The sequence below is a fragment of the Carlito syrichta genome, unplaced genomic scaffold (genome assembly GCF_000164805.1).
Source record: "Carlito syrichta isolate Samal-C Ts95f unplaced genomic scaffold, Tarsius_syrichta-2.0.1 Scaffold303154, whole genome shotgun sequence".
Taxonomy (NCBI): Eukaryota; Metazoa; Chordata; class Mammalia; order Primates; family Tarsiidae; genus Carlito; species Carlito syrichta.
The window spans coordinates 89,351-116,798 of NW_007247250.1; the positions used below are offsets into that span (position 1 = coordinate 89,351).

The window sequence follows — 27,448 nt, forward strand, 5'->3', positions numbered from 1 at the left end:
CAGGTCATCTGCCCTTAGTGAGCGCTGGTGCCACTCCCAGTCCCCACCCCCTTGCTTGCACCTGGAGATTCTGACCCTTAGTGACCAGGTCCAACCCCTTAAGATGGGGAAACCAAGTCAGCCAGCCCCAGGATGCCTTCAGCTCACGTACTCTGCCATGGGAACAAGACCCTCTAGAATCACCCCAGTCCCCTGCCATTAGCCCCCAGGCCCATACGGCTTCATGCTGAAGAAGTCCTTGATGCCCTCAGAGGAGACGGGACTGGGGCCTTTATTCTTCTCTGCCACCGACTTGTCCTTGGTCCAGGTGAGATGCACCTTCTCAGGATCTGTCTCCCCCTCCCCCTCAGGTTCCTCCCCTGGGGACGGCGAGCTGCTGGGGCAGCTGGGAGCGCTCTGATCATGGATCAGCTGCACCTGAGGGATGGATGAAGGGACAGCAGGTGACTCCTTTGGAGGCTGAGGGCTCCGCTCCCACTGGCTGGGCCAAACCACCCAGCTGCACACCTCCTCCTCTGGCTTCTCCTCGCTGTCACCAGCCGTCTCTTCCGGGACATTGAGGCGGAGCCGAGTGTTGGCTGGATTCTTTCTCCGGATGGAGCCTCGTGATTCATCTGTGATACTCTGGATCTAGGGAGTGACACAGGTTGGTGCCAGCTCTGCTGGGAGTCACCACCCATGCAAAAAGCTACCACAAGACGTTCAGCCTGGATACACACTTTCTGGAACTGTACTCATGCTTAAAATACTGCAATACTTTGAGACCAATTAGCTGCTACACCACGAACCTGGCCGCTCCAGATCCTCTCCAGAATCCCAGGCCTCCCCACCATCCGGCAACCAAAGGGCTGACACCTAGCACAGCAGGACTGTAGCCCAGCGCCATGGTCCAATGTCCGTCTTCTTGGTCCATGTCTTACCATTTACTGTCGCCCTTGGATAAGACCCCTTCCTAGGAGGATCAGTCCCTCCCAACACAAAGGGGCACCCACCACTCATTCCCCTGAGGATCCATCAACCACATTCTGAGAAACATTTTACCCACACCTGGGAGACTCAGAACCCAGGGTCCTGGCACCCTCACCTACAGGGTTCTCCACTCATTACTCGGGCAGCAGAGCACTCACTTCCAGGAGCTCTTCTGTCCCCAGCCTGGGCACACCATTCCTTTCCCCCAAGGACTCCACTCCCCGGGCTGGAGCTTTCCTCTATACTGCAGGGGACCAGTGGCCCCATATTACCCACACCTGGGAAAACTCATGCCCACACCCTGCAGGAGACTCATCACCATTGCCCCTGAGAACCATCGATCGCATCCTAGGAGACTGCCCCTAGCTGCCACCCTCAGTTATATCACTAAATGCCCACCTGCTACCCATCCTCTGAGGGTCTATTACACGAGCCCTCATCCCTCGCATTGGCAGCGCAGGCCCCTGAGGACTCATCATCCACAATACTTAGCATCAGCTATTCTCCCTCAGGCCCCAGGAGTCACTAACAGAGGGGAAGCCCATGCAGGGTCCCTCTGCCTCCTGGCTTGGAGGCTGGGAGGGAAGCCTTCAGTGTGTTCTCCCCCTGCTGGGGAGACCGGTGTCAGGAGGTGTGGCTGGGAGGTGTCAGGGCGATGAAGGGGACAGTGGCAGTGCCAGGAGTGCAGACTCAGGACTATGTGGACTCAGGACCGGCAGCAGCTTGAGGCTCTCAGAGCCCAGCCACGGCGACCTCACCTCCCGCTCCCGCTCGTTCTTGGTTAAATGCATCTGTTTGAGGATCTGGGAGCGCTGCTCCATCACCAACGTCTTCTCATAGGTGTAAGCGGAGATGTCGCTCTCGTGCTAAGGGAGACAGGGGCAGGGTGGTGAAGGGGCAAGGAGGAAGGCATGAGCTCTCCACTCATGAGAAAGGCCAAGGGGAGGGAGGCATGCCCTCTCCTTCTGCCAGCCTAGGGTTTCCCTATCTGATGAATCTACTCTAGCAAGGATCATGGGCAGCAAGGACAGAGCGGAGAGGACCATGCTCCTGGAAAGCAGGCGGCTCTTTCCCTTTCCTCAGCCCAGCACAGGACCAGGCATGCGAATGGATGAACTAATGAATGAGTGGATTAGTTAATCAGCGGGTGAATAGAGAAGGGGAAGAAGTAAAGAGAAAAATTAAGGAATGAATGAATGGAGGGCGAGCGAATGAGTGAACACATCAACGAACTATGGGTAGGTATCAATGAATACACGGGGGGAGGGGTAGATGGAACAACAGTTTGAGGGATGGATGGACAAGAGGCCTAGAGCACAATCACTGGGTACATGGGCTCCAGAGCCTGCCCGCCACATAAGGTGTGCTGGTAAATTCCACTCATGTGCCACATAAGGTTTCAGCCAACGGTGGTGGCATGGACAATGGTGGTCCCATAAGGTTAGAATACCATATTTTTACTGTACCTTTTCTATGTTTAGATACACAAATACCATTGTGTTACCACTGCCTACAGTGCTTGGTACAGTAAAAAGCTGGGCGGGTTTGTAGCCTGGAAGCAGTAAGTTTGTGTGATGACACTCTGATGTTCACACAATGATTATATTGCCTAATCTAATAACGCCCTTCTCAGAATGTGTCGTACTTAACCTTTCTGTACCTCAAGTTCCTCATCGCAAAGTGATCATTGCATCTATCTCATTGGTTGTTGTGGGAAGTATATATAAAGTGCACAGAACAGTGCCTGGTCTACAATGAGCCCATAGACACGGTTATGCTTATAAAGGAGAGCAGTGCATGGATGAACTCTTGGATGAATATGTAAGGGGCAAGAGGTGGACAAGGGGGGGTGGATTCAGCCCCACAAGCTGATGAGAGTTGGGGTTTGATGCCAGCCAAGAGGAAAGGGGTCCAGGTGGGACTCGTGGTGTCTTCTGGGGGCTCACCATCTCCACCACCTCGACCTCCGCGTTGATACGTAAATGGTACAGAAATGTGGTCAGGTCCTTTTTCATCTGGATGCTATTGTCGTCCATCTGGGCCACAGTGAAGATACGCATCTTGCACTTCCGCCAGACCTGCAAGGAAGGAAGGGGATCCAGAAAGGTCCAGCCCAGATGCAGTGAAAAGACCAAGGGCCAGAGGATCCTGTCTCCTCACCTTCCTCCCCACTCCTCACACATACATGCAGGACTACAAAAACTCCCCTGCTTGGGTCCGTGGATCCCCCATGAAAGAATTACTTGCTTGGGTTAAGCATCGCTTAAGGAGAGATCCAGTCAGTTTCCAGCATGTTAGAAGGAGGGGGCTTGTCAGATCCCTGTCCCAGAAGCTCACAGGGGAGGATGGGCATGAAAGCTGGCCCTGGCCAGAGCCCATGAGCCTCACTCACAGTGGCACACACCTGCACACAGACAGACACACACACGTCCACGCATCCACGTGCTCACACAGGGGCCCACCTTGTGGTGGCGCAGCAGGAAGGGCAGCAGCATGAGCATGCCCCCGTCGTGCACAATCCACCAGACGTCGATGCTGCCCTCAGAGAAGCGCTCAGGGTTCCCGGGAAACATAGAGACGTTCTTGGTCACCAACAGGGCCAGGTGGCCAGCTGTGGTTTCCCGGACCAGTTCTGGGGGAGGCCGAGAGGGGGCCAGAAGGAGAAACCGTGATTCTGATTCCCCCAGCACCCAGCAGCAGACCCAAGGACTCCTGACACCCAGCACCCCCTCCCCAAACCCCACTTGGCCTTGGAATTGGACTTGGGCCGAGTCATCAGAAAACCAGCAGCTCCCTGGGCCTCATCATATATGTGTGGTTTCTATCTGGGAAAATCATTCAACCTCTCTAAGCCTCAGTCTCCCCAACATTCAGATGGCAATAACACCACCTGCCCTTTCTGAAGGTTAAGAACCCACCATGCATGATCTCACTGAATCCTCCCAACACTTGTAACCATGATCTACCTATATTTTTCACTTAATTTTATAATTATTATTTTTTTAGAGACAAAGTCTCGCTGTGTTGTCCAGGCTAGTCTCAAACCCGTGGCCCCAAGTGATCCTCCCACCACAGCCTTCCAAAGTGCTAGAATTACAGGCATGAGCCACCATGCCTGGCCAATCTACCTATGAGGGAGACAGAATCACTTGGAGTTAATAGTGCAGCCTTTGGGCTGGTTCAGAACCTGGCTTCCCAGGTTTGTGACCTGAAGCAAATATCTTAATCTCTCTGTGCCTTGGTTTCACACCATGAAAATGGAGATAACAATGTCTAGTCCTCACAGGACTGATGAGAGAATGACAGAAAGCTTCGACATGCTGGCACACAGAACTCATTCTAAAAACATTAGTTATTATATTATTATCAAGTACTACCCAGGAATCTGACGCCCAGAGAGGGTGAGTCAACTGTGTACAATCACACAGCTAGGAAAGACCACAGCTGAGTTGGTAGTCTCCAGCCTCTGTGACTTCAAAGCTGTATCTTCCCACATCCCTGAACTGTTTTCCTCTCTGCCTGTGAGCCCTGCAGGAGCCAAGACTATCTCATTCACAGCGGAGTCCCCGGTGCCCAGCACAGTGACTGGCATGTGGCCAGTTCTGACTGCTGTCCCCTGCAAATGCTGAATCCACACTTAGCGTGCTGTGCTCGGGAAACCCTTCGGCACAAACAAGCACAAAAGCACAACCCTGCCCCAGCCTCCACCGCCGCAGACCACTACGGTGCTACCGATGAAATTCCTCCATGTCTGATGGTCTTCCTTCTGCCGCCAGTTACGGGGCCAACCGACCAGCACGGTGTTGTGCTGTAGTCCCCCGAGGCCCCCGGACTGGATCAGGTGGGACACGCCGTCTCGCAGGTTGGAGGAGATCACCACCTGGCAGAATCCTTTCACCTTCTCCGCCTCCATCAGGCGCCGAATGGACTAGGGGGCGGGGCATTGTAGGTGGAGGTCAGACAAGGCCTCAGGCCTCCCCCGCCCTGGCTAGGCCCCTTGCAGCCTCTCGGACTCCAGTCTCCCCCCTCCTGCCACCCAGATCTTCCTGAAGCTCAGCCCAGATCCCACCAGTCTCTGGCACCAGGATCGTACATGTGCCCCATTCCTTGTTGACTCCTCAAGGCTCTTCCTGATCTGACCCTACACTTCCTGCCACCCTGCCGCTACTCACACCGTCCCCCTGCCTGGCATGCTCCCACAGCCACCCTGCCACACACTCCCGCCCCATTACATATGACACCCTGCCTGGCCCGACTAAAATGTCACCTTATTCAGATACCACCCCCACCCAGACCAGAATTAAACCGGACCTCTTTGCATGACCAGACAATGTGTTTCAACCATTTTTTCAAGCAGCATAACGACACACATTATAAATGCATACTGACTCTGTACTGGGTGGGAAGTGTTCTTACTGCTCCCACTTTATAGATGGGGAAATTGAGGCTCTGAGAAGTTAAGATTTGCCCAAGGACACACTGCTAATATTATTGCAGGGATTCAAGTCTAGGGAGTCTGATTCCAGTCTCTATATTTTTTGTTATTTCTTTGTTTGTTTGTTTGTTTGTTTGTTTGTTTTAGAGACAGGGTCTCACTCTGTCGCCCAGACTAGAGTACAGTGGCACAATCATAGCTCACTGCAGCCTCAAACTCCAGGGCTCCAGTGATCCTCCCACCTCAGCTTCCCGAATAGCTGGGACTCCAGGTGCGTGCCGCCATGCCTGGCTAAAGCTCCCATATTCTTAACCATTACCCTGACATCAAACAAAAAAAGTTCAATTTCTGTCTCTGCCACCTCCTGGAGAGAGTCACCTCTTGGATAAGTCACCTCATATGAGTCTCAGTTTTCCTATCTCTCAGAGAGGCGTCAGGAAAAACACCTCATTTAGGACTAGGGAGAATCCCATGACACAATATGCCTAAGAGCTTAGTATCCTATCCTGCCTGACCGTTGTCCACACTCAACACGTTGTACAACTTTGATGTTATTAACTAACACAGCACTTATAATAGCCAGTGTGTTTGAGAGCCCTCTGTACCTGTTCCAGCTTCCCCACCAGCCTGGGAGCACCTTGAGGGTTGGGACCTGGTCTTAAGCATCTCCATCCCCCAACTCCTGGTACATGGCACATTCTCAGCCACTGCTGTTGAATGGAACTGACCAGTGGAGGCCTCCAGCTCCAGGCCCTGACAGATCGGTGTGAACGGCCCAGTGAGGCAGAAACGGCAACTGTCACAAGCCATCAGGGGTGGCCCTCCCCTGTCTCACCTCACCTCCCTAGGGCCCCTATTTCTCTCTCCACTCCTAGCCACTGAGGGGAGGAAGGCCTGGACTACAGGCAGAACCTGCTTTCTCTGCCAGCACCAGGTTCCAAACACCTCGCAATGCACCTAATGCAGACACAGGTGGCCCAGCTCCACTGGATCCATCTGCTGTTCTGTAGGCATGCACTAGCGGACAGAGACAAGAACACAGGACACAGAGCAGGGAGCTGGGTTCAAATCCTGACAATGCCTCCAGTCAGCACTGTGACTGTCAGCAAGCTGCTTTCCCTCTCTGGGCCTCAGTTTCTTCCTGGGCCAAAATATCCACCCTGCTGACTCCACACAAGATCGCGATCAAGAGTCCACAGATGAAAACCCTTTGAAAGCTTTACACTTGGGCAGGAAGAAATCCGGAACACGAGTCAATGAGTCCTCATTTGAATCTGCCCAGTTTTCTGCCCTTAGACAAGTGACTTGGCTTCTCCACGCCTATTTTCTTATCCATTCAGTGGGTTCTCTGACTCTGATGGTCTTTTGTTCTGTGAGTTGAATTCTAAAGAACTCACTCCCTGGGTCCTTGGGCTCCTCTTTTAAGGAAGAAGACAGAAGAGCCTGTGCCTCCTTTGATCTCAAAGGTGGTAAGGAAGATTCAAAGGGTAGAGACTGTCTTTTCCGAGTGCCCTGGCCTGTCCCACCCCACAGGGCCTCCGCTCACCTCTTCTGCCCTCTGGGCCTGGGGATGGTTGTCCAGAAAGGTGCCCTCAAGGACAGAGCCCACAATGGTCAGGCCTTTCCCGGCCTTGAGCTGGGAGGTCAGTGAGAGCAGCTGGGGGTGCACCACATTCTGGTCTTGGTCCACACGCACTAACACCAGCAGCTGGGGCCTGGAGAGGGTACAGAGTCATGTGAACCATCCACCACCTTTCCCACCTTGCAGCCATTACCAGGTCACCTAGTTGTCTGTCCTCTGTCCTCCCATTCACCTGTACCCTCATCACCCACCCCTTCATCCATCCAAACATCCATCCAGCCATTTCCTTAAATATCATCTCATCCAAGCCTCCCTCACATGCCCACCCATCCGCCCATCTCGATCCACCTCTCTTTCACCTCACTCACTGATCTGTCCGTTCAACCACCCACCCATTTTTTCTGTCCTTCAGTCATCTACCCATATCCATATCAGGGGACCTGTGAATGCTATTGGATGAACGGGATGGCTAGATGAATAGGGAAATAAATGTCGAATAGCATCTTCTAAGCACCTCCTCTAGGCTAGACCCTGTGTTAAGCACTTGAGGATTCATAGATGAATGATACACAGCCCTGGTCTCTGGAAGCCCCAGTGTAGTGGACACCGGCATGGACAAGCGAACGATGCCCCAGGCATAGCTGAGAGCTCCAGGCTTTACTCTTGGCAAAGTGAAACAGGAGGATGAACAAGGGGCTGGGCGAGCAGGACAGTTAGAAAGTACCCTGAGCTGAGAGGCGGGAGGTGACGATTTCGGTCTCCGTTCTGACTTCCGCGACCTGAGACCCTCTCTGACCCCTGATTTCACATGACTAAAACGGAGGAATCGTCATCAATCTAGAGATGCCAAGAGCCCCTCGAGTTCTCAAGGGGAATGATTCCACCTGTCCCGTAGCAAATGTGACATGTCCTGATAGTCCTCTGTCTCTGTGAGTGCCTAGAACTGCGAGCTTCCTATATCCCCAGAGACTAGAAGGGGGCTTGTATAAATGTTCTGAACAAATTATGGAACGAATGAATGAATCAAGGCTCAGGGGGCTGGCACGGTGGATGGAGTTCGGAGAACAAATGTCTGGAACTCAGTTCAGCCTGGGTGTCTCAGGAGGGAAGGGGTCAGACATGGCTGGACTTTTAGGGCACCACTCAGCAAAACAAGGCAAGTGGGATGAGTCAGGCTCCACTCCCTCCCCCTCTCCTGAGCCCTGCACACACGCACGAACGCACACAAGTGCCCTCACCCTTACCTCCAGTTCTTGGTGTGCGGGGGCCCTTCCTCCAAGCGTAAAAGGGCATAGCGAGCAGCACTGAGAGACAGGCCTCGGATCCCGTCACCCCACTCCTTCTCTGCCCTGGGGACCGGGAAGGGGGATCATGTGAGGACAGAAAGCCAAGGAGTGGCAGGGACAGCCACCCACCATCCAGGCCACACCGGCTACCCCAGGGCAGAGCCGTCTCTCTCAGGCTCAGAAAGCACATGCACGTCACTCCTGCCAACTGACTCGGCCAAGTTTTGGCTAAGTTTCCTTGGAAAAATCCCGTCTGAATCCTTTCTCTTGCCTTTCCTGTCCCTGTCTCAAAGCCTCCGCCCCTGCTCCCCATCTCCCAATCACACCCCATATCGCCATTCCCTCCACTCTAGCTCCATCCTCTCTCCCTCCCTGCCTCCTCTCCCCCACCCCAAACACCCATCACGCCTGCCCCCATCTCCCAGCCTGTCCTCCCACCTCCCTCCCCACACTTACCCACGGTACTCAATATACTTGTAGATGAGTCCGGCGATGAGCATGGCCACCAGCGCATAATACCAGGAGCAGATGAACATAAGGGCCAGGCAGAGGCTCATGCCCAGGAAGGAGAGGGTCCTGGACAAAGGGGAAAGATCCAGGCTCTGAGCCCCCCTGCCGGGCTGTTGCTGGAGCTGGGGCTCAGACAGGAAGAGGAAGATGAAGCCAGGCCTGGGCAAGACTGAAGGTGACAGCTAGGGACACTCAGCCATCACCTCCATGAGGACCACAGGGATGTAGGGCCTTCTGGATGAAGGAGCAGCCACAGACAGGACACGACCCTATGCCCCACCCAACTCCTGAGCCGCTACCCTGCCCCGTCCCTGTGCCTTAGACCCTGCTCCTGGCCCTATGGTTTCTGAGGCTGGTGTCTCTGAGGGAGTTGAAAGCAGGATATCCCAGGAGGAGGCTGCCAGCAAAGGAGGAACATCAAGATGGGAGTCAGGCAGCCTCCGTTCTAATTCAGTTATTCCACAGTCTTGCTGGGGAACCTTGAGCCAGTCCCTTCCCCTGTCTGCGTCTCAGTTTCCTTTTTTAGAACAAACATGATTCCTGCCCTGTCTGCCCCCGGGGCCTGTTGTAGGGATGAAGAGCCATAAAGTAAAATGATAAGAAGGACCGCAGCCTCTATGCTTTATGCACTGAGCATCTTCTCTGCTCTGCAGTGCTCACCAGAACCCCATGAAGGAGGTGCAGCTATCGTGCCCATTTCAGAACTGCAGAAATGGAGGTTCAGAGATCTCACAGCTAGGAAGTGCACAGTCATGATTTGCTCTTGGGTCAGGCTGACTTCTGGCCTCCATGCTACCTTGTGAGAGGCTGGGATCCAAGACAGAAGGGATTACAGCTGTGACCACTTATGATGGTACTATATTACTATTTATGATTGTGAGGAGGCTCTCTCCAGGACCTTTCTCAGGCTAGTTGAGCAGCAAAAGCCAGAGGAAATAGGATTTCCTGTTCAGGCTTGGGGTCCTTAGACCCAGAGGGGATGGGCTAGGGAGAGGTGGGAAGTGGGACAGAGGTGAGCAGGGGGGCGTGGGGACAGGGCACCCACCAGTGGTAATATCGGAAGCGCGGTCTCCAGTTGGGCGTCCTCAGCAGTGTCTGCACTGCACAGGCCAGGTTCACAAACATGTAGCACATCAGGAAGAACCTAAAACACAGGAAGGCCCCAGGAGAGACGGAGATGCAAGAGGGAGGCAGAAAAAGAAATCGAGGCATAAGGAAAGAAAGGGGGATGGGGAAAGCAATCGGGGAGGCAGCCAAGTCATGCTCTGGTGTTTAGGAAGGGGTTCAGAGCCGAGTCTCCTTACAACATGCCCTGATACATGTGGGGTTGAATATGTAGCAAAGGCAGGATTCTGTGACCAGTAGGGGGCTTCTTGAGGTTGCTAAAGTGTGTGGGTGGGTTGTCACAGGTCACAGCTTAAGGATTCGGGCAGGGAAGCTCACTGAGCCATCAGAGAGGGCAAGAGGCCAGGCACGCACATGGAGAGGATGGGGGCAACCTCGTCCAGAGATGCGATGAGGATGCCGATCTCACAGATGCAGGCAGTCAGGAGCAGGGCCCAGGTGGGCTCTCCGTTGGCTTTGCCGTGGCCAAAGACCTGGGGACAGAGCACACATCATGGGGGACAGAGACATTGAGAGTTTCTCATTCCTCTCCCCAAGTCCAGGGAACCAGTGACATAGAGACAGGAATCCTATAACCAACAAGGAGGTAGGGAGATGCACTTCTCATCCTCCAGGGAAACCCAGAGGTATAGATACAGGCTTCTGCCAAATCTCGTCCACCCAGCCACTGTCATCCCAGTGCAATGTAGTTCAAATGATCCCTGGTGAGGGAGCAGATGGGACAAGAGCTGTCAGAGGCCAGCAAGCAGCCATGAGCATGAGTTCCATAAAAAATTTTTTTAAGCACCATGAAGACAGCTACCCTTTTCTTGCCCTTTGGCTGCTTCCCTGAGTTCCAGACCAACCACTGGGCCAAAAGAGGGCCATTTGTTTTTCCCCTGAGAGCAGACAATGCTTGGCCAGATGCAGTGGCTCTTGCCTGTAATCCCAGCACTTTGTGGCCAAGGCAGGAGGATCATTTGAGGCCAGGGGTTTGAGACCAGCCTGGGCAACAAAGTGAGACCCCCATCTCTTTTTAAAAACATTTTAAAAACATGAGCCGGGTGCCGTGGTACATGCCTGTCATCCCAGCTACCCTGGAAGCTGAGGCTGGAGTCTTGATTGATCCCAGGAGTTCAAGTCTGCAATGGACTACGATCACATAGACAACGCTCAGAGATGGCACTGAACTCGGGTCAAGTCCCAAATAAGGCACACCTACTCCTCTTAGTGCAGCACAGAAGTGGCCCAGGGGACAGGTCAAGACCTGCCGTGAACCTGGTGCACTGTGTGGCCTCACTGGGCAGAGGCCTGGCTGGCTAGTCTACTGGGGGCAGGCTGTCCTCCTCCCACACTGACCTGCAGGAAGGGTACGATGCCATCCCGCGAGATGGCCTGCAGCAGGCGTGGGGCCCCCGTGAGACTCTGCAGCCCAGCCCCACAGGTGGAGAAGAAGGACCCGATGACGATGACCCAGGGAGATGGCCAGGCCAGTGTGCCCACCACCAGGTTGCCATTCACAGCTTCACCAAACCTGGAATGAAGTAGCAAGCGGATAGGAGCTGCCTGGTGAGCAGTGCCACCTGGAGTTCCAGGGCTCATCTACTCACACCAACTGCAGGGACCAACTGTGGCCTGCCAGAGGGCTAGGCTCTGCAGGGGAGATGGAGAAGACAGCCCCAAACACCCTGGGCACTTCCTATCTGTGTGACCTTGAGAATGACATTTAACCTCTCTGAGCTTCAGTTTCCCCACTATGAAACGAGGATCATTATAAGTCTATTTCACACGACTGGTGAGAGGATAAAAGGAGACAGACATGTAAAATGTATCGCATCAAACCCAGAACATGGCACCAACATGATTGTAGTGGACAGCTAATTGTCAATATTGTTGTCTTAGGCAAATCTCTTAGCCTATTAGAGCCCCAGTGCCTTTGTCTGAAAATGGGGGTGCTGGCCTCATTGTGTAACAATGATATGAGAATCAAAGAAAAGCATGTTCCAGCAATGACACTGCCTTAAACAGAAGATGCTGCCTCAGGAGGTAGAAAGCCTGTCCCTGGACTGCAGGGACCAGATGAAGGGCTGCAGCAGGTGACCTGCTAGATCCCTTGCAATCACGTGGGAGGTCTGTGGTTAAATGAAATGAGATAAATGGAGGTCAGACTGCCCTGAAACAGACAGGTGCAACAGATGCAAAGTGTTCATTTGGCCAGGTCACTCTGCTGCTTAAAACCCTTCAGGGTTTCCCCTTTTATTTTTTTCTAAAATAAAGCTCCAGTCCTGATACTGGAAACAGTCCCAGTCTCGTGTTCCCCCTTATACTCCCTTACAGAAGCCCAGGGTACCTGTAGAAAGTGCCTCTGATAGGCCCTTCCACTTCACCCTGAGGGTTATGAGTGCTCTTGGGAACACCAAGTTACTTATAGCCATAGGCATTCATGCACATGCAGCATTCCCCTCTTTGATCATTGCACCTCATTGTCTGGAATGGTCTTGCCCCTCCTAATTGCCTAATGACTCAACACTGAAAATGGGAAGGACAGGTTGGGGACAGTGGCTCATGCCTGTAACCCCAGCACTTTGGGAGGCTGAGATGGGAGGATTGTTTAAGGCCAGGAATTTGAAACAGCTGGACAACATAGTGAGACCCCGTCTCTACAAAAAATTGTTTAAAAATTTAGCCAAGTGTAGTGGTACACATTCCAGCTACTCAGGAGGCTGAGGTAAGAACATCACTTGAGCCCAGGAGTTCAAGGCTGCAGTGAGCTATGACTGCACCACTGCACACCAGCCTGGGAGACAGAGTGAAACCCTGTCTCAACAAAATAAGAAGCTGGGTGCTGTGGTTCATACCTATAATCCCAGGACTTTGGGAGGCCAAAGCAAGAGGATTGCCTGAGCCCATGGGTTTGAGACCAGCCTGGGCAACTTGGTGAGACCTCACCTCTACAATAAATCAAAAAATTAGCCGGTCATCATGGCACATGCCTGTATTTCCAGGTATTTGGAAGTCTGAGGCGGAAGGATCACCTGAGCCCAGCAGGTCAAGGCTGCAGTGGCCGTGATTGCACCACTGCACTCCAGCCTAGGTGACAGAGTAAGACTCCACCTCAAAACATACATAAATAAATAAGTAGACCGTTGCTTTGCTAGACTCTGGTGTGGTCATGTGCTCTTTGAGCTATGGCTGTCATGCTTTCTGGCTTAGGCCCCCTCTCCATCTTGAGGTGAATCTTCTCTTGCTCTCTTTCTTTCTAATTTACTTTTAAATAAACTATATTTTATAATCTAAAAAAAAGTAAATACATTTTTAAAAAGTAGGAAGGATAAATGAGATAATGTGTATAAGACATTTCTAGCCTCCCCTCCTCTGGGAAGGCTTCCCTGAAAGGAGCCGGGGACCGGATGCAGCCTCCCCTATGCTCCCACAGGCCCAGGCCTTCTGACACAGCCACCCCAACCAGCTGCATTTCAAGTCTGTTCACCAGTATGGTCACCACCCACAAAGAGTGCCTTTAGGACAAAAATCATGTATTATTTATCCTTGCTTCTTCCAGAAGCCCAGACAGTGACCAACACACAGTCAGTAAATGTTAGATGATCTGATGAATTAATTGATTTTAAAGTAAAGGAAAGGAATGTGCCATTATCCTAAAGGAAGAAAGATGAAATATAAGAAAACAGCTTTGTGAGCAACCCCCGTGGCCTCCCCCGATGGCCCCTCTCACAGGGTCTGGCACCCCCTGCTGGGTCTGTTTCCCAGAACTCAGCCTTCCATGGCCATCCCTCCCCCAGAACAGGATCAACCCTAACTCTTTTACTTACTTGTCCCGCAGAACAACCCCCTCTATACAGGCCCCAAACAGAACAACGGAGCTGATGTCTGCGGCAGAGGATGAAGGAGAATACCCAAGGCGTAACCCCTCCTCCCCACCCCTCGGGAACCAGCCAGGTAAGGCAGCAACTTCAGCTGCCCTCCCTCCAGCCCTCCCCATGCCTGCAGGGGTGGTCGCAGCCCAGCAATGCAGGATACAGACAGCAGAGGTGGTGGCGATGGCCAGGATGGTGCCGGTGGGGATTGACTTCTGGGCATCCCGCAGGTCCCCAGAGCGGTTAGAGCCAGCCATGATCCCTGTGAACAGAAGCTAAGCTGGGACACGAGCCAGGGCCGCAGGAGACCAGACAGACAGGGAAGAAAGGACACCAGCCTTGGGGTCAGGATGCCTGCAATCCAGTCCTGGCATCCTGACTGGTATGGGATCGTGGGCGTTTGACTTGGCCTCTCCCAGCCTAAGTCCCTCAGGTGTCCGACAGGAACTGAACTATGGCTCCTGCTTACGTGACGGGGTTGTTGGACTAAGAAAGTCTCAGCGTCATCACTGACTCCTCCCCATCCGCTCCCAGGCAGCGTCCTCCCTCTCTGAGCTCCTCTTCACCTGTGACTGAGGGGAAGTAGATGCCAACCAGCAACGTGAAGTAGGAGGTCATATCACTGAAGACATAGGGGTGGTCCATGTCGACAGGAGTGCCATCCACCAGGCCCACCGAGGGCATGCCACTCTTCTCCACAATCACCCCCTTGGTCAGGTAGGAGCTCCAGAGGTTCTCTGTGGGGAGACGGGATGCTCAGGGGAAGGGCCAGAGTCAGAACCAGAGCCCTGGGACCAGAAGGTAGGGTGGGCAAAATGTCAGGGTCAAGATCAACTGCATCTCACTTCCCTCAGCCTTGGCTCTGTTTTATTCTACCACTATTTCCCAAGCTCCTGACATGAACCAGACCACATGCAGGGCTCTCACAGATGAACCAGCTCTCGTCCCTGCCCTCAAATGGTCCAGTACAGTGGGGCAAATGGGCACATGGAGACCCATCTCAGTCCGACGTCATGGGTCCTAAATTGATGTCACCATCCACCCACCCCAAAGCAGCACCCTCCCTGCATCCCTTATCTCATCAAATAGCATCCTCAGCAATTCCAACATCTTGGCCCTCAGCTGCTCCCTCTCCCCTCCCCCACTTCAAAGCCATCTCCAGCCTCTGTCTATTGACCCTCCTTAATACTTCTTAAATATACCCTCCTCGCCATTCCAGAGGTCCTCCTCCTTGGCACTGGTGACCTTTTAGGCCAGATCATTATTTGTTGTGGAGCACTGTCCTGCAGACTTTAGAATGTCCAGCAATATGCGGCCTCTACCTACTTGTACCAGAAACACCCCTCCCATTTTGGCAACCAAAAATGTCTCCAGACATGGCCAAATGCCTCCTGGAAGTTACGGCAGCCCTGGTTGAGAACACACCCTGACTGTGGAAATGCCCACTCACATCACTCTAACACTCATGTTCAGAAACCATCATTCCCCTCCCATTTTGGCAAACAAAAATGTCTCCAGACATGGCCAAATGCCTCCTGGAAGGTATGGCAGCCCTGGTTGAGAACACACCCTGACTGAGGAAATGCCCACTCACATCACTCTAACACTCATGTTCAGAAACCATCATCTCTCTCTTATGGACTCACAGCATCAGCCTCTTCCTGGACTCCCTGCCTGGATCCACTCCCTCCTTTAAGCCCACCCACGTCTGCAGCCAGAGTGAACCCTCAGAAACGAAGATCTGACCATGCCTCCCCCTAACTCAAAACCCCTTGATGGATCCCCATTCCCTCCAGGATATGGTCCCGACTCTTCAATATGGCCTCTGGGGCCTGCCACAATCTGGCCATGCCAGTCTCTCCTACATCATTTCTTGCCCCTCCTTCCTCTGCACTCTATGCCCCAGTCATACCAAATTACTTGTGGTTGGAAGGACACAATATATTCTTCTGGACCTGTGTGCTTTAAGGCAAGCTGTTCTTCTGTTTGCAATTCCCTTACTCCTCTGGTGGAACTGAAAACCTCTCGTTTGCCCTTCAAAACTGCTCAGGTGAGTCCAGGAAGCCTAGCCTTGCCTCCCTCTCCTGAGAAGCCTCTGTTCGTTAAATGCACATCTATGTGCATCATGATTTATTTGCTAAGGCATCTATCTCTGCCATTAGACTCAGAGGCCAAAGACTGTGGCTTATTTTGTATTCCTAGTGTTTAGCACAGGGGGCACTTAGTAGGTGTTTAGTGTATACTTGTTACATCGATCGATGACTTTCTTTCCTACTAGTGGTGAGATAAATGTTTTCTTTTCCTCTCTACCCCTCCCCAATGCCTGTCCATGATGACAAGGACAGAACATGGCCTGGAGTAGGTGCTCAATTAAAGCTGATTGAATTTAGCTGAATCCCAAGGAGGGCCCCTTAATCCTGACCGCTTAACCTACAATCCCTGCAGTGTTCCCTGGATACCAGCCCTCTTCCCTCCCCCAGACCTTTGATGAGGCCACTGGCAGCACCAGGAATGCCCTGGATCTCCGTGACATTGTTTCGGGTAAAGTATTCATCACAGGTGGCATTGAGGAAGCGGGAGGAGCAGAAAAGGCCCCAGAGTCGCGTGGTCACCGTCTCATTTCCTTCCCAAGCCAGCTTGGCGCAGACATCAAAGCCATGGCGAGACAGCGTGCGGTTCCCCAGGAGGCAGATCCTGGGAGAAGAAACAAGGGAGGAAGGTAGGGAGCAGTGCAACCTTGTCCTGGCTTCACAACAGAACCACCAGGGGAGCTCTAAAAACGCAAGTGTCAGGACCCCATATTTAGAGATGCTGATTTAATTTGGACAGACCCTGGCCACTGGCATTTTTTAAAAACGCTCCCCCAGGGATTCTAACACGCAGCCAAGGTGGAGAACACCATGTTCCTGCAGTGTTATGTTTCAGCACCGGGGACAGCAGTCTGGGGGCTGTTCTCTGGGCAATGGGTGGAGGGGACTCTCTCCTGTGGACAGAAGCAGAACCAGCAGGGATCTGAGTCCCTGGACCCGCTCATCTGTGTCCTGGAGTAGCTGTCCAACACTGAGACTGCCCTATCCCAAGAGGTTGTCCCCACCTAGGAAAGGTTTCCCTACCACTGAGTGTTTCGTTTCAGAACTCACTCCCACTTAATTCTCCCTAAGTCCATGCCACCAGGAAGCAGTTGGCCCTTACAAGGGATATTGTTCCCACCTCCAGAAAAGCTATCCCACTCTAAAGAGACTGATCCCAAACCAAGGGAGATATTCCCTCCCAAGGATGGTGCTCCCAACGTACACCACTTGGGTTCTGAGAGGGTGTTTGGCAAGGACTGGTGTGCAGACCCTGAAACAGGGCTAGGGAGGTGGGAGGATGGTGCCTTGGGCTCAGAACGGCAGCACTCACGGGAAGTTGGGTGGGTCGAAGGCAGACTTGATGACCCCAGCATAGATAGCCAGGATGGAGAGGATGACACAACCCAGGAAGACAAGGGCAAACTTGTTGACATACTTGACGCCCACAAATACCACGGTGGCCATGCAGGTGAGCACACAGGTGCCGTACACACGCATATTGTTCAACATGGCTGCTGCCTCCCCGCTGGCATCTTCTGCCTTGAAGATGGCCATAGCTGGGAAGAGGTAAGCCTACGGGAAGAGGGCAGGGGGAACAAAGACCTAAGTCAGCAGCCCTGTCCTTCACACACTGCCCAGCGCGTGCCCCAGTAAGGACTAACTGAGACTCACCCCAGGGAAATAACCTGAAGTACAGATGGAAAAAGACACCTGTCACAACACAGTCATAGTAGCGGCAGATTGGAAATAACATCCAGTAATAGAGGACCGGCTAAGGACGGCATGGCCTGTCATACAAGGTCTATGATGCAGTTATCACCAAATCACATTGCAAGGATATTAGGAGCAATGATTTAATTCTATTATTTTGTTATTATGTATAATTCTTAAAAGGACTTATCATTATTTAATTCCTAATAGAAAGGTGGAAACAAGTTAGGTGCTCATCACTCGAGGTTGGATGAATAAATCATGATATTCCCACATAGGCTACAGAGCTATTAAAAAGATGACATCGATTTATATGGACTGTGTCAAAAAGTTGTCCTTGTTATATTAGGTGAACACAATCAAGTTTAAAAAATATAATGTGTCCTATGACTTCAATTTTATAAATTCACATTTTTATAAATATTCATGTATGTGTGTATATATCTGTATGTGTGTTTATAGATCAAAATGTTAACAGTAGTTTTCCCCAAATCATGCAAATGTGGATAATCTTTATTTTTTGCATATATGTATTTTCTAAAATATTGTTAAATATTAAAGGTTATATTCTTTTTTAATATTTAAATTCTCACAAAAGTTATTTTCACTTGTAAATAATATTTACAGTTTTTAGTTATTTAGGGAAATGTTTACAGCATAGAGTTATATTTTACAAACATAGAATACCATATAGAAAAACAAAAACTAGAAGGAAATACATAAAAATGTTGATGGTGATTTGTTTTGACTGATATTTCCTCTTTTTTTTTGAGTTAGGGTCTCACTCTATTGCCCAGGCTTGAGTACAGTGGCACGATCATAACTCACTGTAGCCTTGATCCTCCTGCATCAGTCTCCCGAATAACTGGGATTACAGAAATGTGCTACCATGCCAAGCTAATTTTTATGTTTTATAGCAGGGTGATGTCACTATGTTGCCCAGGCTGGTCTCGAACTCCTGGGCTCAGGCAATCCTCTCACCTTGGCCTCCCAAAGTGCTGAGATTACAGGCATGAGCCACCATGCCCAGCCTGTTATTTCCTTCTTTCCATTTTTTTCCTTGATATTTTCCCAATTTTCTGCAATGGGCAGAGTTGCTTTTATTACAATTATTACAATTTTTAGTTTCTCAGAGTCACAGGGGTCTGTTATTCTCCTCTTATCATTGGCCTCCTTGGGCTTTTTCTTCTCCATCCATACTCACTGTCCCGCACTCTGTCATCCTGCCCCAAAGCTAGTAGCTTTGGAATCTTCTAGTTCTAGTTTTCCAAGGCAGTGTGGTACAACAGACAAGTAATGGCTTTGGAAGTCAGAAAGACCCAGGTTCATAGCCCTCCTACTTGCTCCTTAAACTCTCTGAGCCTTGCTTTCCTCGTCTGTAAGATGGCCACCTTTAACTGATGGGAGAGTTGTGAGGATAAAATTAGACAAAACACTACAGGCCTCAGCACCCCATTGAGAAGGCTTGGGGAATACCAGTTTCGCTTTCTATCCACCAGGGAACCCTTGTCAGCACTCAGTCCCTACAGGAAGGGCAGGAAGGACAGAGACTGAAGTCACCAGTCCTGTCCTTCAAACACTGTCCAGCAACCTGGTTCTTTCCCAGCAGTCACTGTTCCTAATGAACTACTTTACATGGGACTCTCACCTGCCTTTTCTCTTTTGCAATCCAGTGGCCATCAACTCTCTACAGTTAGGACCGTAGAGTACTTAGCACAGTCTCTGGCCACAGTCTCAGAACCCAAAATGATAGCTGTTGTGTAAGATTACTATTATTATTTCTACCACTATTTTAACTCTTATCAACCCACCTCAGCCACCTACCTGGTGGCTGAGTGATCTTGAGCAAGTTACCTCACATCTACAAGCTTGTCATTTGTAAAAGGGGCATCATGATACTCCAGCCTCACACGGTTTCAAGAGAATGACTGTAAAGCACTTGAAACTCTGCTGAGAGCTCAGTGGGGGCCTGATAAACGACAGCTGTGTATGTTACATAATTATCGTATCTTGTCTCCCCAACGAGACTGAGAACTCTTTAAAACAGAATCACATCTGATTGCTCTTTGGCCTTACTGGATGGCCTGACCCATAGAAGGCATCCAGAGAGCACTGGTTAAGTGGCTGACAGCCTGAGGTCCCACACCTCCTCCTTCGACCCTCTCACCAGCAGGATTTCGATGGTGCCCAGGATGTACATGGCCCCAGCAAAGGTAGTGCCCAGGTAGAAGCAGAGGCCCACGGCGCCCCCAAACTCTGGACCCAGAGACCTGGAAATCATGTAGTAGGAGCCACCAGCTGCAGAGAGAACCTAGTATCAGCGAGAGGGTCGAGGGCCAATGGGCTGCCACAGCGGGTGAGGGGGTCTTAGTGGAAGAGGTGGGAAGGGGGCTACCTTGGGCCTCACAGGCCTTATGGGCTGCAGCCCTAGAAAGATGACTGGTGGGAGACCCAGGCAATCACTCTGTGTGGATTTCACAGCACTAATTACCATGTTGCTAATTACCCCTGTAAAGAGGTCATGGCTCAGAAAATAGGATGGTGGAGGGGAGGGTCTCGGTTGTGGGGGAGGGCTGCCACCGCCCTATTCAACACCAGCAAGTGCCTCCGTCCGCTGCCTCCAGAAGGGCTGCCCCAAAAACAGACATAGCCCAGCTCCTAGGTCTGCAATCTCGCCTCTTTTGGGTCCTGCTGTCCTCCAAACCTTGGGGCACTATCCCTCCTTCCAGCCATTCAGGGGTCCCTCCCATCCCCAAAGAAGCCCTAGTCACATACCAGGCACAACACCGTTGGTTGCAATTGCACTCATCGAGATGGCCGTGAGCATCGTCTGTGAGGAGAGAGATCATCAGAGCAGTGGCTGAGGTGGGGGCCACAGTGGCCTGGGTGAAGGCCAAGCCTTATACCCCATAAACACCAGCCAAACCCACAGGTTCTCTTTCACTGAGCTTCTCCCTGGTCCTGTTCCAACTTCTACTGCTGCCAAATGCTCCTCCAGAAAACCTCTTATTCACCATGAGACTGGACAGAGCACAAGCTACAGCATCAGAGAGCTCTGGAAATCCCCACTTGGTCTTGACTAGCTGTATGACCTGAGACAACTCACTTTATTTCTCTAAGCCTCAGTTTCTCCATCTATAAAATAGGCACGATGGCTTGACACTGGTCACCTTACATACAGAGCTGTCTTAAGGTTATGTATGAGGACACACAAATGTGTCAAGAGGTGTTCAGTGAATATTTGACATTTTAGAGAGAATGGGAAGAATCCAGTTACAAAGCTGTTTGTGACATATAATCTCATTTTTTTGTGAGTCTGGACCTAGCAAAAGGCTAACTATTATAAGATTATTGTTGAGCTTTATTTTCCCTTCTACAGTTAGTGTTCTCATCAATGAATCTGCATTACTTATGTAATTCCACACACACAGAGATCCAGGTGATACCTGGTTAATAGCCATCAGGGATGAGCCTGTGAGATGCAGGAAGGACCAGTCAGACCTAATTTACTCTCAAAGATCATAAGCAGTGGTTCCTATAAAAAGCTCAGGTCTCATGCTTCCATCCTCCCACCTCCCACCCCCAGGCCTCTGCCAAGCCCCAGCTGTCAGGGGGTGGGGAGGGGAGGGGCGTCACTCACACAGGAGCAGCAGATGAAGACCATGCAGAAAGACTCCATGATGCCCGCAATGCCCACCACCCAGGTGAGCCGAAGGAAGAGGATGACGCCGAAGATGTTCTGCAGGCACGGCAGGGACACGCCCATGAAGGTGCCCATGCGTGGGGCCTGCCAGGGAGCCGGCGTCAGTCTCTGCAGCCCCCAATCCTGAACAACAGCCCAGGCGCACTCCTCCTCCAGCCCCCCACCTTCCTCTTCTCTCCATCCCCATCCCTTCATCCTTCTTCTTTCTCAGTCTTATTCCCTTTCCCTCCTCTCCCCCTTCCTTCTGCCCCCATCATCCATCACTCATCCCAATCCATTTTACCCTTCCCCATCCTCTTCCCCTCCCTCCACCTTTCCTCCCCCGCTACTTCTCCCCCAAGGCTCCCACCTGCACCGGCTTCTTTTTTCCACCCTCATTGTTTTCTGCCTCTTCATGCTCCCTGCTTCCCTGGGGCAGGTTGGTGTAGTTGGCCAGACCACTGAGCAGGGAGGACACCATGGGGCTGGTGTCCATCTCCTCCTGCAGAGGTGTCGGTGTTAAGAGGCTGGGAGCGCAGGGACAGGGTGGGGTGAGCTGGGTGGGGTCAGAAGGGGAGATGGGAACAAGGCGGGCAAGACCGTTGAGGCTGATCTAGGCTGGAAAGGAGGAGCAACTAGCAAGGAGAACAGGGAGAGAGGATGGTGGGATGAGGAGAGGCAGCCGAGACCACAGGGGGCAAAGCTAAGAGGAAGGAGAAAGAGGGGAGACTATGGGAAGAAGGTGGCCTGAGGGAGGAGTGCCCAGGAGGGTACTGTTCCCTAGGGAGGGAGCAGTGGTGAACCAGGATGATGGAGTGGGGTGGGGGCAGCCCACCTCAAACAAGGCCATGTTCTTGCCATCGTACTCCTTGCCCTTCTCTGTGTCGGTGCTGTTGATGAAGGGACTGCTCTCCTTGGGGTTGCCATCACCTGAGAAGGCAGAGGAGTCAGGGGTCTGGCAGCCACCAGTTGTCATCCGACCACCTGAGCATACGGTTGTGTGGCCACTTCTTCAGCTCTCTGAGCCTCAGTTTGCACATTGGGAAAACAAAGCCACTACTACCTTCCTTGCAGAACCGTGGTTGACAGCGTATATAAAGAGCCCAACGCACTACCCGGCATGTACAGGGTATTTAATGAACATGTGAGTGCTGCCTTGCTCTAGGGGGTCCTACTTCATTCACCGAGTTACCCCCAAGACAATCCAGAGCTCCCTTCTTGACCATAGCTGGACCTGTCCTGATGTTTGGTGGAAGCATGTTCTCTCCCATGGGGGAAGGTCTGCCTTCAAGGAACACTGCAGCCTGTGGCCCCAAGGATGCGGTAAGCCCCTTTGGAACCACCTCTGCCCCACCTCTTTCGTCACCGTGGATTCACTGGATGTCTATCCTGTGCCAATATGGGCACAGTGTAAGGTGGGGGATAGAAGGCGACACATCCCTGCTCTTGGGAAACCAACAAAAGGTCAGGGGAGACAAACCAGTAATCAGGAATTCCCATCCTGGCATGGGAAGTTCTGTGGGACCCAGGAGAGGCACCCAGCCCAGCCTGGGAGGTCACGGAAGACTTCCTAGAGGAAGTGACGTGTCCGCTGAGAACTGAAGGATGAGTAAGAGCTAGATTGAAGCGGGGCAGGGAGGGTGTTCCAGGCAGACAGAACAGCAGAACAGTGTGTTCAATGGCCCAGAGGTGAGAGTGACCAGAGTGGGTTAGATGAGCTGGGCAGAGCATGACCTGGCTGGGGTCTGAGGAAGGGACATACTGAGGGACTGAGGAATGGGTCATGGCCTGTGAAAAGGTGAGCCCAGGAAGAAGAGTGTGGGCTGGGCCCTTGAACAATTTAGCAGGTCATGTTAAAGAATTTGAATGTCATCCAGAGGACAATGGGGAGTCATTGAAGAGTTTCAGGCAAAGGAGTGCCAGGGACAGACTTGTGCTTTAGAGCACTCGTTCTGGCCTGTAGGTGAAGAACACAGAAAATACAGTCGTTACTTTCAGTAACCCAGGCAAGGGCTGATGATGACCCTGACCAGAGCAATGCAGGGCAACAGACAGACTCAAGAATTATTAGCACATTTCCATGCCAGATGTCAGGGTCTGGGGGAGGGGCGGGGAGAGAAAGAATCGGGGATAATGCTCGGGGTTTCTAACATGAGTGAATGGGTGGGTGACAGTATTATTTAATACATGGGAAGACTCCAGAGGAGGAGCTTGGAGGTGGAGAAAATCTGAATTTAGCTGAGGGCGAGGCACTGCAGGGCGCTCAAGTGGATACATCCAGAAACCACCTGGATGTATGAATCAGGAAAGAGGCTGGGCAGGAGAAAGAGGTAGGGGGAGCCATGTGGACATGTGTGGGAAGCATGTGAAGCCATGCGCCTAGTTGAGATCACTCATGGAGACAGTGTCCTGGGTATTAGGGGAGGGTCCCTCCAGAAAATGAAAAGAGGCCCCCATAGGTGCATTTTCCTGACTTCAAGCATCGCGCTTCCTCAACTCCAGGGCTAAATTCCAGTTGCAGACATCCCTCTGACCCCTGGGGAAATTCCCCATGGACCAAATTCCAAGTGAAATTGAGGCCTTATGTACCCTGGATCTCCTGCCCCCTCAACTCCGGACATCTCTCTCCATCGCCAATGATCCAAACTCTCCCACTCTCCTCTTCTCTATCTCCTGGTCACCCAGTCAGAGCACCACCTGGCCCTGTTATAAACGCAATCTCATCCTGACTAAAACTTGGAGGCCGGGACAAGTCATGCCTTACCTGCTCCAGGAAAGCCCACCACCCAGTCTTCTGCCACCACCTCCACTTCATCCATCAAAACAAAAACTGCCAAATAGGGGGGCATCACCAGCTCTTTCTTCTAACAATGGTAAATTCCTGGGAATAACAGACTCATTGCCCCAGTGGGAGCCCTGCACATAATAGCTAAATTCTCCAGAACTCCGCTCCTGACCCAAGAGTCTCAAAAGAGCTCTCTGGGGCCAGAGAACTGGAGAAATGCGCGTGAGGTGGATTCTCCCTCCTTTTTTTTTTTTTTTGAGTTGAAGTCTCACTCTGTCACCCAGACTGGAGTGCAGTGGCCGCTCCCGGCCACCGCAACCTCCACCTGCTGGGCTCTGGTGATCCTTCTGCCTCAGTCTTCCAAGTAGCTGGAACTACAAGCACACACTACCAAGCCCAGCTGATTTTTGATTTATTATAGCGATGAGGTCGCACCAAGCTGCCCAGGCTGGTCTCGAACCCACGGGCTCAGGCAATCCACTCACCTCGGCCTCCCAAGATACTGGGATTACAGGCTGAGGCACCAAGCCCGGCCTCCCCCTCTTTTCAAATGCTGGTAAGATGCTCCCTGTTCTCACCACACCATGATGTGAACTGGAGAGGCTGAGGGTGCATGAGACGGCAAGAAAATTCCTAATGGCTAAGAAAAAGGGCTAGAGTCAAGGAGATTCACATTCAAGGCCCACCTTTACCGACTGTGTCGCTTGTTGAGCAAGTCACTTACACTCTCTCAGCCTCGGTTTCCTCCTTTGCCTTAACTCATAGGGCAGCTGTGGGGACTAAATGAAATAATACATATCGGGTGTGTCTGCCACACAAGTGTAGTTATCGCTGCCACTATTACAATTATGATCATTAACGTACTTGGTGCCCACCAGCCCGGCTCCCCACCCCTCACCCCTCCCCAGCCGCAAGACGTAGGAACCTTGTCTACTGTGGGGCTGGGTCCCTCTTCCAGCGGCGTCCCCTCTTAGGACCAGGACAGTCAGGCACGAGAGCCCCTCCCCTCTGCCTTTCACGCCCCCTCCCATGCGCCTCCTCCTCGGCGGGGGCGGGCGGTGCGCAGGGGACTGGAAGGGGGGCATCCTGGCCCGAGACCCTGCAACTAGGCGGCCCCGCGCTGGTCTCCATGGCGACCGCGCGGGCCGAGAGCGCAGAGCCGAGCCAAGCCGGCCGCGCGCCCGCAGCCGCTTATGTAACGCGGCGCGCAGCGCGGAGCCAGACTCCAGGCCGCATCCGGGCCAGGAGATGAGAGCAGGGGAGAGGGCAGCTCGGCAGGCTCCTCTTGGGTCCCGCCTTTCCACCCGCTGCCTGGGCGGGACGCCAGGCTCTCGGGACTCGTCAGCCACAGGGCTGATTCCGTCCGGAACGCTAGGCGCACTGGTTGAAGGGGATGTGGCGGGGGCGGGGTGGGGGGTGGGGGGCGAGGTGGTGAGCTTCTGAGTTCCCAAGGGACCGGAACAGCTAAGGGGAAATTCGCCCTGATTCCCCTGAGCCAGGAGTAAGGGTGATGGGGGAGCGCCGAGTGGCGCGCGCGAGAGGCAGGGCCAGACTGAGGCTGAGCCCTCCCTGCCCCCGCCCTCGCCCCCTGGGAGCTCTCAGCCCGAATCGGCTTTCAATTAAGCTGCGGCGGCCAGAGCTCCCGGGGAGGAAACAGGCGAGCGGCGCAGGCTAAGAAGCCTCCCCCGGGGCCTGGGGCCAGGCCTGGGGGAATCCCTAGGCCAGCTCAGGGAGGGAGAGGGGGCGTCAGACCCCAAGGGGAAAGGAGATCTGGGGGCCAGGGACATATCCTTGGGTTCTTCTTTAGTCCAGAGGAGCCCCCTTAGTCGGGCCATTTCCACCTCCTGGAGGTCAGCATCCAGGTCCTCCAGTCACCCCCAAGAATCTAGAATCAGAGATGCCAAGGCTCTTAGTCTGATAGCCCCTCTTCCCTGGAGCCCAGAAGATCCTTAGCGCCTCCAACCACCACCTTCAGGCCCCGCTGGGAGGCTGCTCACTCTGCAACCCAGAGCGCCTGACCTGGGTTCAGGCCACTCTAGTTCCAGGTCCTGGACCCTTGGAAAGAAGGTCTCCAGATGGACCGGCTACACTCAGTGTCAAGAAACTAATGCAGAGGGGACAGGACAGAAGAGTTCCTAGCTCAACACTTGCTTCACACACAGAGATGCCTCTTTCCTAGGCCTCCTGAGACCCCATGGAAACCCCAAGGCCAGTGAAGCCTTGGCAGAAAAAGCAGGTGCTGGGGAATAGGACCATACCAGGTGTCTGGGGGAGCAGAGAGGATATCTCAGCTGAGTACCTATCTCAGAGTGAAGGCATCTGCAGGGGACTCCAGGTGGAAAGACCCCTCTTCGCTCCCTGAGCACCGAGTCAGGATGCCTGGCGCTGCCGCAGACTCGACTTTGCCAAACCCCCTCCCCCCGCAGCCAAAGCCCACGGGGGAGGGGGTGGCTGCGGGATGAGGTGACCCCAGGGTCACTGGGGAGATGGATGAGTTAGCCAACTAGTAGTTCTGGCCTGTATACCATTCAGCCCCCGAGAGGAATGAGGATGAGGGGGTGTTTCAGACAAAGGATCGGGGACCCTGGAGTCCCCAGCCTTCCCAAGCGGCCAGTTGGTCCTAACTGGGATCCAGAATCCGGAGAACCTGAGTCAAGGCTGTCAGTCCCCAGAAGACTTTGCTCCTTCAGCCCTCAAGGCTTTCCGGCCATCCCCAGAGGGGTCTGCGGGAGTGTCGGCTCAGAGGGTCAAGCAATGCCCGAGGGAGCTTTTGAAGGCGCTGAGCGCAGACAGCAGGCGCGGGAGGCGCGCTAGTGCGCAGGGGGACGCAGCGCCGCTGGAGGGCGGGGGGTGGGGGTGGCTGACAGCCGTGATGGATGGCTGAGACCGCTGGGGGGCGGCGGGGTCCTGGGAGCCTGAGGGGGTGGCTGGCCCAAGACCTCGGAGCAGGGGAACCGCGGAGGAGGGCGGGGGAGAGCCGGAGCAGCCAAAGGACTTGCCCCGAGCCCCTCGGCTCCCGGTGAGTCTCCGCACCCACCGCAGCGCGACCGCAGTGTCCGCGCCGCGGCGCCGAGGATTCAGCCGCTGAGACCCCATTTCTGAGGCCTCGCTGGGGAAGCTTTCATAGCTAACTAGAAAGACTCCCCCCGCCCCGTTCTGGAAACCTCATTGCCGCCCCGGGGTGCCTAGAGCAGGGGGCAAGAAAGGTGATTTCGCTTCCTGTCCTGAATAGGAACCTAGGGAGAAGCGAGAGGGAGAAGGAGATTCCGCAAAGTGGAGCTGAAAATCTAAGGGGGAGGTACGCTTCAGTCTGAGGTCGGACCTTAGGAAGCCTTGGGGGAGGGGGTCCGGACTGCACCAGGTGTCCCCTTCAAGAGACGCCGCAGCCCGGACAGGGGCTGTCACATGGCCCCAACCCCCCCAGCCACCCCCCCCCCC

At 53.1% G+C, this 27,448-nt stretch overlaps 1 protein-coding gene across 1 annotated transcript in view; it reads right to left on the reverse strand.

The window, feature by feature from the left end:
- The window catches only part of SLC12A5 (solute carrier family 12 member 5), a 31,596-nt gene that overhangs the window by 3,503 nt on the left and 645 nt on the right, over positions 1-27,448 (reverse strand). Inside the window, exons 2-23 of the mRNA XM_008057933.2 lie at positions 22,061-22,155; positions 21,596-21,727; positions 21,184-21,330; positions 20,319-20,373; positions 19,711-19,841; positions 17,164-17,405; positions 16,244-16,455; positions 14,328-14,498; positions 13,925-14,023; positions 13,717-13,774; positions 11,246-11,420; positions 10,262-10,380; positions 9,828-9,926; positions 8,729-8,848; positions 8,231-8,335; positions 6,951-7,119; positions 4,702-4,897; positions 3,432-3,601; positions 2,916-3,047; positions 1,728-1,835; positions 508-630; positions 218-417 (exon numbers count right to left, since the gene is read on the reverse strand). Of these exons, the coding sequence (XP_008056124.2) occupies positions 218-417; positions 508-630; positions 1,728-1,835; positions 2,916-3,047; positions 3,432-3,601; positions 4,702-4,897; positions 6,951-7,119; positions 8,231-8,335; positions 8,729-8,848; positions 9,828-9,926; positions 10,262-10,380; positions 11,246-11,420; positions 13,717-13,774; positions 13,925-14,023; positions 14,328-14,498; positions 16,244-16,455; positions 17,164-17,405; positions 19,711-19,841; positions 20,319-20,373; positions 21,184-21,330; positions 21,596-21,727; positions 22,061-22,155 (3,058 nt within the window). The remainder of the gene's footprint in view (positions 1-217; positions 418-507; positions 631-1,727; positions 1,836-2,915; positions 3,048-3,431; positions 3,602-4,701; positions 4,898-6,950; positions 7,120-8,230; positions 8,336-8,728; positions 8,849-9,827; positions 9,927-10,261; positions 10,381-11,245; positions 11,421-13,716; positions 13,775-13,924; positions 14,024-14,327; positions 14,499-16,243; positions 16,456-17,163; positions 17,406-19,710; positions 19,842-20,318; positions 20,374-21,183; positions 21,331-21,595; positions 21,728-22,060; positions 22,156-27,448) is intronic.